Source organism: Giraffa tippelskirchi, chromosome 2, assembly GCF_054371585.1.
Source record: "Giraffa tippelskirchi isolate mGirTip1 chromosome 2, T2T-mGirTip1v1.2.pri, whole genome shotgun sequence".
Lineage (NCBI taxonomy): Eukaryota > Metazoa > Chordata > Mammalia > Artiodactyla > Giraffidae > Giraffa > Giraffa tippelskirchi.
In genome coordinates this window covers 57,622,209-57,636,457 of record NC_137276.1, presented here as the reverse complement: position 1 = coordinate 57,636,457, position 14,249 = coordinate 57,622,209, and the positions used below count along the sequence as shown (strand labels likewise).

Sequence of the window (14,249 nt, the reverse complement as noted above, 5' to 3'; positions counted from 1 at the left end):
AAGTCAGAAACAAATGACAATGGAAGGGAGAAATAGTTAAGCAATAGTGGTTGGAGACTTCCAACACCTCACTTACCCTATTGGATAGAACAGACAAAAGGAGTAAAATACTTAGGAATAAATTTAACCAAGGTGGTGTAAGACACACTAAAAAAAAAAAAAAAAAAGCCTGTGCTCATGGATTAGAAGACAGTACTGTGGAGATAGCAATATTCTAAAAATTGATGTATAAGTTCAATCCAATATGTATCAAAACTTCAACTGCCTTTTATCCATGTGGACTGGCTGATCCTAAAATCCATAAGGAATTGCATGGAATTCCTCAAAAAGCCAAAAGAGTCTTGGAAAGAAAGAGAACTCATCGTTCTTAATTTCAAAACTTGCCACAAAGCTGTAGTGATTCAGTGTGATACTGGCATAAAGAAGGTACACAGAACCATGGGATAGAATTGATATGTAAACGTTACGCTAAAATGATTTTTGACAAGGGTGCAGGGACCATTCAATGGGGAAAGAATATTCTCTTCAACAGCTACCCACAAACCCAACTAATGAAGTTGAATCTTCACCTCACACCACAAACATTGACCTAAAATAGCTTTAAACAAAACAATGTAAGAGCTAAAGCTATAAAAATAAATAATAAAAGTTATGAATAAATAATTCATAACTTTGGATATGTCAATAGATTCTTAGATTGATATCAAAAGAACAAGCAACAATAACAAAAAATAGATAAATTGAATTTCATCAAAACAAACTTGGATATCAAAGGACACTATCAAAATAAGACAACCCACAGAATGGGAGAAAACACTTGCAAATCGTGTTTCTGATAAAAGTTTAGTATCCACAATATATAAAGAACTCATACAACTCAACAGCAAAAAGACAGTCTAGTTTTTTAAATGGGCAAAGGATTTGAATAGACTTTGTCCAAAAAAGATAACAAAAGTGACTGACAAACATGAAAAGATGTTTAGCATCACTAATCATCAGGTAAATGCAACTTAAAACCATGAGATACCACTTCACATCTAGTGTGATGGCTGTAATCAATAAGATGTGTTGGGGAGGATAAGGAAAAATTGAAAATCTTGCATATATATTGCTGGTAGGAATGTAAAGTGGTACAATTGCTATGCAAAAATGGTGAATCTTCAAAAACTTAAGAGTTACTATTTGACTCAACAATTCCATCCAAGAGAAATGAGAACAAACACATACCCACCGAAACTTATGCATGAATGAATGTTCATAGTGTTATTCATAATAACCCCAAAGTGCAAACAACCCACATGTCCACAGATTTGATGAATGGATGAATAAAATGTGATATAGCTACATAATGGAATATTATTCAGCTATAAGCAAAAATGAAGTATTGATATATGCTACAACATGGATGAACCTTGAAAACATGGTAAGTGAAAAAACGTCAGACACAAAATATTACTGATTTCCAAGGGAGGATGGAAAGGGGAATGGAAAATGACTGCTTAATAATACAAGGTTTCTTTAGGGTGTGATGAAAATTTCTAGAATTAGGTGGTGGTGATTGCACAACACTGTGAACCCACTGAATCTGTAACATTTTAAATGGTTAAAATTTAGAATTTTATGTGAATTTTACCTTGGTCGAAAAAAAGGTAAAGAAAAATTTAATGTGCATACAAATCACCTGGACAATCTCATTAAAATGTAGATTCTGGGCAGGGCCCCAAATTCAGCATTTTTGATAAGCTCCCAGGTGACTCCTTTACTGTTCACCCATGGCCACATACTGATTAACAAGGCCACTCAGAGGGCCCTTCCACTGTGCTGCCTTAAAATTCTGGGCCTCAGGTGCCTCACCTCTTGAACCCACCCCTGCCCTGTCCATCCCTATAAATAAGAAGGGTGGAAGCGTGCAGATGGACTGGTGCTCCTAGGTCTGAGTCTGCAGGGGTGTGAGCCTCAGGGCATGGGAGCAGAGGGAGAAGGGGCTTGGCTGCAGAGGTCACTGTCAGCAGACACAGAGAGGACCAAAGGAGTAGGTTTTATTTTGCACAAAGCTGAAGAAGCCAGGCCAGAATGCCTGTTCTGTTCTCAGAAGAGAGCTGTCGTGTCACTGCCAGCTGTTGGGCGGCTCCACCTCTGGTGCTGAAAAGCGATCTGAAAGAGAGGGGGCAACCTGGGGGATGAACAAGCAGGTACTGACTGCTGCCTGCCCTCCCCTCCCAGTACTCCAGGGACTCCTGTGCCAGGAACACAGGGTTCAAGGAGGAGGCAGCTGCTCCAAGTCAGGGTGGTGCTGAGAGTGGAACTCTTCCAGGTGCCCTTTCTTGATGCTGGGCTGCAGCAACCCCAGGCGTGTGGGCAGACAACTCTTGGGGGGAGCCGGTGGGGATTCCTCCCAATTCTGTCCCATGGAGAAGCCGGAGACTCCCTGGCTTGTCCAGGTTACACAGTGGAGTGGAGCAGTCGTCCCCACCCTGCTGCCCAGTCCCAGAGGCTGTCATCTCTGCTACCCAAGCTGCTCACCATCTCCGTCTCCGAGGAGGTCAGGGATCGGACTGAAGGGCCCCGGGGGCAAGTTCCAGGCCAGCTCCTCCAGCTGACCCAGCAGGCCTTTGACTTCTGCCTCTACGTGCTCCACCGTCTTCTCCACCGTCTAGAGCATGGAGAGAAGGCGGAGGACAGTAGGGGAGTGGAAGACAAGAGTGAGGTCAATCTTGCTTCATCAGCCACATCCTCTGGAGCCAGTGGCAATCCAGTAGGGTGCAGTGGGAAGAGAACTAGGTGCCAGGGGACCTGGGTCCTCCTGGTTCAGGCACTGCCCCCATCTGCCTCTCAGCTCCCAGATAACAAGATTCAAGGGGCTCACTCAAGGCCACTCCTGGCTTTGGCGCTCAGGGGTTTCGCTTAATCACTGGTTTGGGGCATGGATGGACTCTGGGATCCCTTTTCCCATGTCAAGATGACACCACTGGGAGCTCACATTCCTTTTGTTGCCCCGCCCCCTGGTGGTGACTCTGCCAAATGACTGTTTTGGCATTTTGGAATTTTCTTTATTTGGGGTTCTTAACTTTTTTTGTAAATGAACCCCTTTAGTAGTCTGGTAAAACCTATAGATTCCCATCAGAAGAATGCTTTCACTGAGAAAATAAAACATAGGATTTCCAAGGACATAAACTGCATTAAAATATTAAAGTATTTAAGTTTTGATATAAAATTTATTAGCTTAAATAACAGCAGGACTAACAACTACTGAATTTTTGACACAGATTAGAATAAATAATATGTTGAGATATTCACAGTGACTAAAATGGGATGAAATTATCTGATTTCTATTGATGACAAAGTCAAGGTACAATTGTTTTTTGCCTATAGTGGTTTATTGTCTATAGTGAATGAGAGTGCTAAACTTCAGCTAAAGGTTTGTGAAATAAAGTGCAGTTTCTTTCCCCAAACAAGTTTATGGATCTTGGGTTACAAGCAGTAGCTGTGTAACAAAACACAGTGACTGAATTTCCACCTTCTCATCTGGTGAATATGCAGAGATCTCCAGCTGGAGGCAAGCAAGTTCCCAGGGGAGGCAGGGTCTGTTGGGGGCTGGTCAGCCTAACTGTACCAGTAGGGCATGGAGATGTTCAACATGGTGGCCAGGGAACAGGATTAGCCTAGATCGCCCCAATTTTCCAAAGCCAGATTGGCTTGAGCCCTCCAAAGCCACCAGCCTGGCAGATGGTCCTGAAGCTGCATGTCCTCCCAGGTCACCCTCATTACCTCCTCTATGACGTCCAGCCGACTGTGGACAGCCATGTATCTGTCACACCCTGTGCTCTGAGCTGAGTCTCCTCGGGAGGGGATGAAGGGCTCATCAGCTGTGGGAAAACAAGTCTTGTCACTGTGGGGCCCTTGGTTTCCCTGTAACATTAGAGTCTCCTACAAAGTACCTGGCTCAAAGGACGTGAGTCCAGAAAACAGTCCAAAGAGAAGCAGACAGGGTCAGGGTTTGCGTGTAGGGCTGCCCTACTCGTTCATCTCTAGGGCCATGGTCACCTACAGACCCAAGTGGGCATCCTCAAGGAGGTGCGGCCTGAACTGGCTAAGAAAAGGAAGGGAAGGAATGTTTTAGCCAGAAAGAATGCATGTGCAAAGATAGACATGAGGTAGCATGGCTCAGTGCAGAAACCCTTGGGAGTTTGGAGTGGCTGAAAAGTACCGGGTGGGTGGGGAATGAGACTGGAGAGGTGGATGGTGGAAACAAAGACGGGGTCCTAATCAATCAATCATGATGTTTGTTTGGGGGGTTATTTTAACAGGAGAGTCATGTAGTCATATATGAATTTTTAAAATACAGAGAATGAATTGGAGAGATTGATCTTTAAAGGCAGGAAGTATTGCGGTAATCGGCATAAGAACGAAGGAAAGGAGACAGCTGTAGGAAAAGAGGAAGAATATGTGTGGAGATATTGTAGAAATAGCATTATGTGCCACATGGTGTGCTCAACAAATGCGTAAACTCAGCCAACCTCTACAACCAATTACTACCCACAGTTTACACATAAGGAAATTGAGAGGGGTGAAATGATACGTCCAACATCACACAGCTAGTAAGTGGAAGCTCTGAGGTTCAACTTGTTCAACATCATTTTCCTCCCCACCGTTGGCTCCTCCTTGATTCTTCCTAGCACCAACAACCTTCACACCAGAAATCTTAGAGCCCGGTTTTGAGCTCAAGTTGCAGGGTTGGTGGCTCTGAGATGTTTTCAGGGCATCCAAGTTGGCTGGATCCTTGGAAAACACAGACACTCAGGAAGGAGGACACTGCCCCAGAAACAAAGAGAAGCCAAGCACTTTAAAGAGGATGAAACAGCATGGCCTAAAGAGGCACTGAGGTCTAGCAAGATAAAGACTGAAACACAGACCAACAGAGAAGCTGATGCCGAATGCCATCCCAGCGCTTTTAGTGAAGAGGTGCCAGCAGAGCAGAGTCTAGTCTCAGTGGGATGAGAAGGGAAGGAAAGGCCGGGAGAGGGAAACCGAGATCCTAGAAAACATTACCCCCAAGCTTGGCTGCGAAAGGAGATCAGATCACAATGTCTAAAGAAGTGTTGATTGTTATTTCCAGGTTTTTAAGCACTGAAGAAACTAAACCACGCTTTTAGCCTGAGGACAGGAAGAAGCCAGGAGAACTGAAAGAATGCATTTCCTGAAGAGATGCGAGGCCACAGAATCCTGAAATGGTGGTTGGGGTGGGAGTGGGGGTGACACGTGGAAGGAACAGAGAGGACACACTGCAGAAACGGGTAAAAAGTTCTACTTAAAAGGGTCAAGAAGTTGAGCGAGTCCCACCTAATAACCGCTACTCACTCGGTGAAGAGGGGAATCATCTGCTGAAAACTCATGCAGGGTTAGCAAAGAGGAGAGTTCATTGTGAAGTTATTGAGCAGGCTGGTAGACACAGCCGCTAAAATGGGAGCCATGGCAAGAGTACTTTCACCATGGAAACTGACAAACACTTTGTTTCCCAAGAGCCAGGGTATCAGCACCCCTGGGTAAGAAGCTTGAACAAAGAGAGGGGTGAAGAGAATGACGGAAGCAGTTAGGAGGATGATACAGAGTGACAGTGCCCAGGAAGCCCCACCCCGGCAGCTCAGCAGGTGGGTGTTAGCAGCAAAGACAGATGGGTGGATATGCTGAAACCTGGGAATCCGAGGGATGAATGTGGTGAAGGGCAGAAGAGAAAGGAGCTGAGGATTCAACCAGCCAGGGCTTGGGTGGCTGAGTTCTGGAGTCTAGCTTGAATAAGGAAGGTGGAAAGGCCAATAAGAGGACTAATAATTGCGAGAAATGGAGGGGCTGAAGGCACTGGAGGTCTTGATGCAATGATGGGAGTAACAGAATTTACTGCAGTTTTTAAGAGATACTGCAATTTTTAGCTTTGAGAGGTGGAACAGCTTCACAGTGACAATACCAAGGCTGTGGGCATCTGAAGCAGAGTGGGGGTAAGAGTTATTGGACTTTATCTTTGTAAATGCAAAACTCTTGCAACACTAAGACCTCATTGTTGGCTGGGTTGCCCGAGGGGACATATAAAGTTGTCTAGAAGGTTGGCAGGCCTTGAGGGTAAGGATGGAGATGATAAGTCATTTTGCTGGTGATGAATGTGTAACTCTGAAGGCTGGGTGACTTGTCCAAGATCACACAGTTGGCAAATGACTGAACCCCAAGCACCCTGGCCTCCTCCTGGCCCCAAGTCAGCCAGCTAGTTTTCTGGAGCTCTGCCCGAGTCCCCATGCCCTGAGAGCCTCTGGTCCCAACTCTATCTGGACTCCAGCTCTTCCACACAGGGGTGAGGGCCAAGCACAAGGACAAAACTTCCTTTCATTCGGAGCATCTTTTGTGGAGAACAATTTCGGTTTTTACTTTCTGCTTTTTATTACATCCATCCACTGAACGTAGAAAAACCTCTTCAAAAAACACTGGTCTTCTTGTTGACTTTGGGGAAGGAGGAGATGTTATAGTGGCACTTGGGTTATTTTTTTAAAAGGAGCCTTTTAGAGATCTATCCTGAAATATTTATAGATGCAATGCTATTATGTCTTGGCTTTACTTCAAAATAATCCAGGCCTGGGAGTGGGAGGAGGCATGGGTGGGAGTATTGAATATTGGTCAATATTGACCAAAACTGGGAATTGTTGAAATTGAGTGAAGGGGACATGGGGTGGGGGTTGGAGGGTTCACTCTGATATTCTACTTTTGTATGCATGGTTTGAAATTTTCCACAATATAAGCCAGTTATCCAATGAGGTTGTCAGCAAAAAGCAGAAGTCGTGGTGGGCTTTGTGCATTGATACAAAATGTTCTGGATGGGTGTTGGGGGTGTTCTGAGAGACCCCACCTGGAGGGCTATGCTCCATTCTGGGTCATTTACTGAGAGAAGGCTTTGGACAGGCAGAGGCAGGTCTTAAGGGGCCACTGTGAAGGGACTCCAGATGTTGACTCATATGTCTCAGTTGAGAAAATTGTTGCTCAGCTAGAGAGAAAAGGACTTGGAGGGGGCAGGCAGAGCTGTTCTCAGCCACACAGAGGGCTGTCCTGGTCTAGGTCTGTGCCCACACACACCTTCTGCAGGCTCCACCCAGGGGCCTTTGGCCAAGCCTTTCCCCTGGGCCCCACCTGCCCTCTCCTAGACCCTTAACTACTCCTCTCCCCTTCCCCCACGCACTTAGGCCAAGAGGAAGCAGGGTGACCCTGCCGGCCAAGCGGGGCTCTACCAGCCCTCTAAGTCATGAACAACATGAATCTGCTCCCCTCGCTCAGCCTAAAACATCCTGTTCTCTGCGTGTCTGCGATGAGGTCTGACTTGGCTCCCAGACCCCTCTAGGGAAGAGGCTGGGCTGAGGCTGCTCTCCACATCACATAGCAGTAATCCGTTGCATCTGGACACAACTGCGCCCTGGGCTGCGGCACAACTGTCTGTGAGCTCATCCAGGCCTCCCGGGGATCTCTGCTGAGAGGGTGGGGGCGGGTGGGTGTTGGGAAGAGCCCGGCCACCCTGCCCCTCCGCGCCCTTCCCCAAGGGGGTTCTCATGGCATTGACCTCAAAGCCTGAAGGCAGAAAACACACTGCGAGCCTCCTTTCTCAGCCCCGCACTGGCGCGGCCCATGGGAACTTTCTGCTCCCTGAGCCTCTGCTGCCTCCTCAGAACAAGGCTTTTGGGGCGGTGGGGAGGGCGAGGCACTCCCGAACAGATGCAGCGCACCCAAGGTTCACCTGTCTCCCAGACCTCAAATGAGCTACCAGGACAGAACCGGGATGAGTCTAAGGACAAGTTGCTTCTCTGCCCAGAAACTCCAGCAAAGCAAGAGTTAGGCAAGGACTCCCTTCGCGCTGTCTTGCCAGTAAGGAGTTCATGATAATAACCCCCGGCTTCACTGGGCTCCAGGGAAGCTCAAACCAGAGGAAGAAGAGTGGGGGAGGTGGCAGAATTATCCCGCCTGACCACGGACGCCAAGGCTGCGGTTCCCAGTGTTCCCTGCCTTCCTCTGCTCCCCGCCTCCCCTGCCTGGCCAGTTGGGGAATGGACCTTCTTGGATGCAAGGTTGTTTTCCCTGGACTGGCGCCCGCTCAGGGCCTATGTGCACCCTGGACTGCAGCCTTGGGTGGAACATCGTGAGAGCAGGCTGCCGGTGGGGGCTGCGGGTGGGGTGGGAGCAGAGGCCCAGCGCAGGCAAGGGGTAGACGCTCCAGTTAAAGGGGCGTGGCCACTGGGCCCCCAGCCTCCGAGGTGGGAGTATGGCCCTCTCCCGCTGACAGACATAGGAAAACTTTTTTTCCTCTAGACCTGAACGCTCACTAAGAAAGTGCACAACTCAAATATTTCTGATCCTGAAAAGTGCTGCTGTGACCAGCTACACTTGTAGATTGGGGCTTAATTCTATGTGACCACATTCAATATTAATAGTCTAATAAATTTGACCACATTCAATATTTGTATTAAAATTTCTGCTTCATTCCAAGCCAGTGTTTTTTTTTTTTTAAGCAGAAAAATGCTATTTTCAAACAATTATATGAAGAATTCTAATCTGTGGACCTGCTGGCTCTGGCTGAAACAGGAGAAGGCCGCTTAAGCCCCCTCAGAGGGAGCTCAGATGCTGGGAAACCTTAATTTGGGGAACGATATGTTGTCTCCCTTGTTCTCTGGCCATTTTCCAGAGGTGGATTTGAGCCTTGCCGGTGACTCTGAGAGCTTACCAATGCAGTCAGTGGGTGGGTAAGTGAGGATACAAGCTGAGCTGCTGTAACAAAGAGCCCTCCCCCACCCCCCAGTCACACACGTGCTTCTTTCTTTCTCACTTATCAGCTCAGAGGTGGACTGGCTGATGCTCAAGGTTGGCAGGCAGCTCCACTCCCCCCAAAGCCGTATAGGAAACCAGATTCCGTCTACCTCAGAATCCTGCATTTTTTAATCCACTGGGTTATAAAGTACTAGAACATTCCTAAACCCCCACCATGCCAAGGGCTAGGAAGCCATCCAGGATAAACTTCTTTCCACATGCTGTGAACAGAACACAAGGCTGGGAGTCAGAGGTGTGGTCCCACCTCCACTGCTGGCTGACTGTGCTCTTTGCCTCTCACTCAGCTTCTTCTGCAAGGGATCCTCCCTGCTCTACTTGGCCTGCTTGGTGGGACTGCTGTGCTGATTCAAGGGGATTCTGCATTTGAAGTTAGCTGAGAACTGCCAGATGATGTGCAAATGCCAGGTAAGGCATTCATCAGGTGGGTTGGAGATTGAGCAGGTCAGTGAAGGCCCCTATGGTCTTTCCTCTCCACATGGAGCCAGTGTTCTTCACTAGGTAACTCTGGCTAGGTCTCCTCAAGGTGGGGAGGCATCTGCTCTGGGACTACACCATGCAGGAGTCCAAGGGATGCTTGGGAGGGGCTTTGCCAACAAGCACACCGAGGGTTCGGGGCTGACCAGACTCTCTGGGCTCCATTATAATGGAGTCCCACTTGCTGGATCCTTGGTTTTTCCACCTTTAGAATGGGCACAGCCAAACTCTATATTTGCATCCACTATCAATTTATGATCACTTATTATGTGCCTAGCTTTTTGTTCAGTGCTTACCTGCATTATCTCATTTAATTCTATCTGTAAGCTCAGTACTCTACATCACTTTTTTATAGATTAGAAAACCAAAGATCAAAGAGGTTGAGACATGCCCAAGACTACACGGCTAGTAGGTGGTGGGGACAGGATTTGAATCCTATCTGCCTGACACTATGCTGTGTTTTGGAAGTTCTGTGATGAGTTAAGGGCCTCCCATCTTGGGATCTCAGCTGCCTCCTCTGTAAAATGAGGGGCTGGACAAGCATGGGGCAAAAAGTACCTGTACACATGACACCTGTGCACCTGTCCTGAGGGCCAACAAGAGCCCAACTGTGTACATTGCATCAAACTGTCTTTGAGAGGTTTGCTCCCCCTGTCATCCATTTTTGTAAGAAGAAATGCAGTGATCCTTACCATGCGTGCTATGTGCCAAATCCCTTCAGTTGTGTCCGACTTTTTACGATCCCAGCGCCTGCCAGGCTTCTCTGTCCATGGGATTCTCCAGGCAAGAATACTGGAGTGGGTTGCCATGCCCTCCTCCAGGGGATCTTCCTGATACAGGGACTGAACCCCAGTATCTTGAGTCTCCTGCATTAGCAGGCAGGTTCTTTACCACTAGTGCCACCTGGGAAGATTCTCACCATAGGTCGAGCATCTTCTTTCACCCAAAGTAAACAAGCAGAACCCCAGTGGAAGACAGTCCACAGGGCCCTGGAGTGGTGGTGGATCCCTGTAGGCCCTCAGGCATGGATGAGAATGGCTAATGGGACTAGGCTCTAGAACTTGATATCCCTCTGATAGCAAAATAGAAAAGGAACTCAGCTGAAGCCTTAATTTAAAAAAAAATTCTCTACAAATAACACAGAACAGTCTATTTCACTCAACACGTAAAGGACTTTTATAGAGCAATGTGAAAAATCCCAATACCACAGTTGAAAAGGCCAAAACAATTCACAAGAATTAAAAATGACCAATATTCATTTGAAGAAAAATCCAACCTTGGCAGTGATCAAAGAAATGAAAATTAAAGCAATAAACCATCTTAAAGTAGTCTTGCAAAAAAAGTCTAATTGGAATTAATTAGCAATGCTTCTAGACCTAATTCCCAGTTTATAGACAATACAGGGAAAAGAACATTTAAATGACATATAGAGGATGCAATCAGCTAAAATTTAAATGTGAAAAACTATAGGACTAGCAACGCAGTTTCTTCACCAAATAAATTTTAAGAAAAAAGAGAGAAAAGAACCTTCTAAAGAAACTTAAAACTTACTAAAACAAATTCATGGACATATCAACCAAAAATCAAATGTATCCACCTCATTTAAATCAAACAAACCAAATATAAAAACATGACACAATTAGGGACATGAACACTGACTAGACATTTGATGATATTAAGGAATTACTGTCCATTTTTAGGGAATGATAATTGTATTTCAGTTATTAAAAGATTATTGATGCTTTAGTAATACATAAGGTAATACTTATAGATGAAAATATATAGTGCCTGGAGTTTCCTTTAATCTGAGGGAGGGGAGAGAAGGTGGATTAGATGAATTAAGATCTGTCAGGAATCCATGGAGGTTCCTTACACTATTCTGTGTGTATATCCAAATGATTTGATAATCAACATTTAAAAAAAACAATGGTATAACTGTCTGAAGTCTGAAAGGTTATATACAAAAATGGTTGACCACAACGTGAAATCACATTAATACATTTATATTTTCTTCTTTTTTGCTTAATCTGAAGCAATGAGCATGATCAGTAAGAAAATAATGTTTAAAATGGCTTTGAGACAAAATGTATATACCAGTCATAGCTAAGGGGCCACAGAAGGTCAGCCACTGTGGGCAGTGGCCAGCTCCTCCCTCTGGGGGAGCACAGTCTCTGCTTTGTCCCCTCAGCTGCTGGAGATGGGGACTCTGGGAAGAGGGGGCAGGGGGTGGGCCGGAGAAGTAGGGGGTGGGGAGGATGGCGCTGTGGGCCAGGCTCTATGCTGGGTGGTCTCAGCCACTCCTCACTCAGCCTGTGAGGAAGGGGTTGTTGGTCCTCCTTTGCCAACCTCAGTGGAGAAACTGGCTCAGAGAGGTCAGTGGAGCTGTCTGAGGGGGCAAGGGAAGGAGCCAATGTGTGTTGACAGGTGTTCCGCGCCAGGCACTTCCCTTTCCTCCAGCTCTCTGGGTGGCCACCATTCTCCCCAACTTACAGAAGAGGAAACAGCTTCAGAGAGGTGACATGACTCTCCCAAGGTCACTCAGCCGGGGGCTGGCCAGGAGCAGGACTGGCCTCAGCCCTTTCCCTGGTGCTCTCAGTTCCCTGTCAGGGGAGCTTCCATCTTAACACAGGGTACTTCCCCCACCTCCGGGTGGATGGGGGAGCAGCCTGACACAGGGTAAGAGTGTGGCTGAGGGGGCAGGAGACCTGCATGCCTGGACAGACTGAGTCTTCCCCTCACCTGTACAACTGTGAGCGTCAGCTGTCTCTGGTTGAGGTTGGCAAGAGAGCTTGGGTAAATGTCAACTGTAAAGTGCTATATAAAATGCAGAGTGTTGGAGTGGTGGAAGGAACATCTATGTGTACAGTAGAGTTGGTCCTTTTGCAGCCTTCCTGTCTGAGCCTCACCTGGGAGGGGACAGCTCTGAGGCTGCTGTCAGGGGAGGTAGAGGGAATAAGGCACTGCAAGGAACCCAGCCTGGAGCACCCAGAGGGCTTCTCCTTCCTGAGGCCTCCTCCCCACCCACCCAAGGCAGCTCAGGCCCTCTGGGAAGCTCTCCAAAAGGCTGACAACTGGCCTCCTCTCCTCCACTTCAGGACCTCAGACTACCAGGCAGGTAAAGCCAAGCCCTCCAGGGGCCGCCTACCTGGCCCCTACCAGCTGGGCCAGACCAGACCTGGGTCCTTTGCCTGTTGGAGCTCAGCATCCCAGGAAATTCCCCAGGAAAGGAGGCCTGGGTGCTTCCCAGGCCCGCCCCACCCTGCAGACCTGACTATTCACCTCCTGATCCTGGCCCCCTCTTCTCTTTCCTCCCCACCTGGGGCATTGGGTTTCTCCACCCTCTGTCCATTTTTTGTCTCTCTCAAATCTTTCTCTTTTCCTCAGTATCCTCTCTTCCTCTCTTCCCTTTCTCTTGCCATTTTAGTTCCTCTGTTTCTTTCCCACTAAACTCTTTTTTCTCTCTGTTCTCATTCATAGTTCACACCTATCTGTTTACCTCCGAAATATTTCTGTCCAGCCTCTCCCTTTCTCTTTTTATTCTTTCCTTTTTCTATGTCCCTCTGCCTTTTTCTGTCTTGTCTTTCCTTTTTCTCTCCCCATCGCTCTCTCTCCCTCCCTGCATCTCCCTCTTTCTCCATCTCTCTCTCTCCATCTGGCTCCGTTCCCGTCTCCCTCCCTCTCTTCTGCTCCTTCCTCGCAGTCCGCGGTCTCCCTAGCCCTCGCCCCCGCCCCGCTCCCGGGCCCCACTCACCGGCGAAGGCGCCCGGGGCGCGGAGCAGGGCGAGCCCAGCCAGCGCGCAGAGCAGGGGCCGCATGCTGCCGGCCGGCGGAGCGCAGCGCCGCTTCTGCCCGCGGCCGCCCTCCCCGCCCTCCCCGGGATTGCGCCGGCCTGCCCGGGAGGAAATGCTCGCAGTTCCAGCCAAGATTCCTGGGCGGCTCCGGGCTTTATGGCTCCAGCGAGCCCGCCCCCTCCAGAGACCCCGCGAGCGGAGGGGCGATGTGCCAGGCTGGGCGCCTCCCCAGGAAAAGGGGCCGCGCTCTGAGCCCCCTGCGCCTCCCCCTGGGCCCGAGCACAGAACAGAGGATGATGGAACCGGGGGCCTAGTGATCCGTTATGAGCCCATTTCACAGACCGGGAGGCTGCAGTTTCCAGAAGTGCCACCCACGTCTGCGGCACAGGATCTGAATCCCTAACTTCACGGAGTAATCAGCTCTGATGACATCAGACAGTGTCGCCCTGAGAGGGAGGCTCCACAGAAATTTTATCCTTCTAAAGGAGTAACAGTATTGTTAAAAGATACTTTCCAAAGGAATATAGTGGATTTGTTATTGACCCGGGTTCTTAAATAGAAGTTGATGGGGACTTCCCCTGGTGGTCTGGTGGTTAAGAATCCACCTTGCAATGAAGGGAACCTGAGTTTGATCCCTGTTCGGGGAACTAAGATCCCACACGCTGAGGAGCAACTAAGCCTATATGCCATGGCTGCTGAGCCCTAGCGCCACAAGTTGAGAGTCCCTTTGCCGCAATGGAAGATCCCACATGATGGCAACCAAATAAATTTAAAAAAGAAATTGATAAAAAGCCAGATCAGCCAAGGCTTTACTGGATCTCTTACCTAAGCATGCCAAATAACAGGTATGGGTGCCCTTGCTTGCTCCCTGGGGGAGGGGGTGAGCTGGTCCCTGAATGGCTCCAGAGTTGGGGTGGATAGTGCCTGGGCTGGAGGGGTATGTTTAGGTGGCCGCCCATCCTCTTGGTGGTGCTGGGGCACTGATGATGCATAGTACCCTGCTTTTGTTTCTGACCTCTCAGAAGTGGCAGTTGGGTTTTTGGTCTTTTTGTATCTTGTTGTTCCTAGTTTGTACAACCACACAGTTATTTTTAGTCCCCTAAAGTTTCTTTGTATTTTGTTGCTGGAGAAAAC

The 14,249-nt window shown here is 48.1% G+C and overlaps 2 protein-coding genes across 3 annotated transcripts in view; one reads left to right on the top strand and one right to left on the bottom strand.

The window, feature by feature from the left end:
* Window positions 1–804: 804 nt before the first annotated feature.
* PLAC9 (placenta associated 9) lies at window positions 805–13,245 on the bottom strand. Its single transcript, XM_081563685.1, has 4 exons — window positions 13,076–13,245; window positions 3,769–3,866; window positions 2,524–2,653; window positions 805–2,154 (listed from the first exon to the last, which is right to left on the bottom strand). Exons 1-4 carry the CDS (start codon window positions 13,137–13,139, stop codon window positions 2,108–2,110), a joined length of 339 nt encoding a protein of 112 aa, XP_081419811.1. The 5' UTR covers window positions 13,140–13,245; the 3' UTR covers window positions 805–2,107.
* The window catches only part of LOC145535236 (collectin-43-like), a 174,080-nt gene continuing 165,395 nt past the window's right edge, over window positions 5,565–14,249 (top strand). Inside the window, exons 1-2 of one of the 2 annotated variants that reach the window (XM_081563577.1) lie at window positions 5,565–5,648; window positions 9,135–9,255. The gene's annotated coding sequence lies outside the window, so the exon portion shown is untranslated. Of the gene's footprint in view, window positions 5,649–8,933; window positions 9,256–14,249 lie in introns of those variants that run through there. The other variant, XM_081563608.1, reaches the window with a different exon arrangement.

Coding starts and splice junctions, on each gene's coding strand:
- PLAC9 (XM_081563685.1), bottom strand. CDS start 13,139: ATGCGGCCCCTGCTCTGCGCGCTGGCTGGGCTCGCCCTGCTCCGCGCC. Junction 2,654..3,768: donor GGCTGGACGTCATAGAGGAG/GTAATGAGGGTG, acceptor TCCATGCTCTAG/ACGGTGGAGAAGACGGTGGA. Junction 2,155..2,523: donor CCTCCTCGGAGACGGAGATG/GTGAGCAGCTTG, acceptor CCTCTCTTTCAG/ATCGCTTTTCAGCACCAGAG.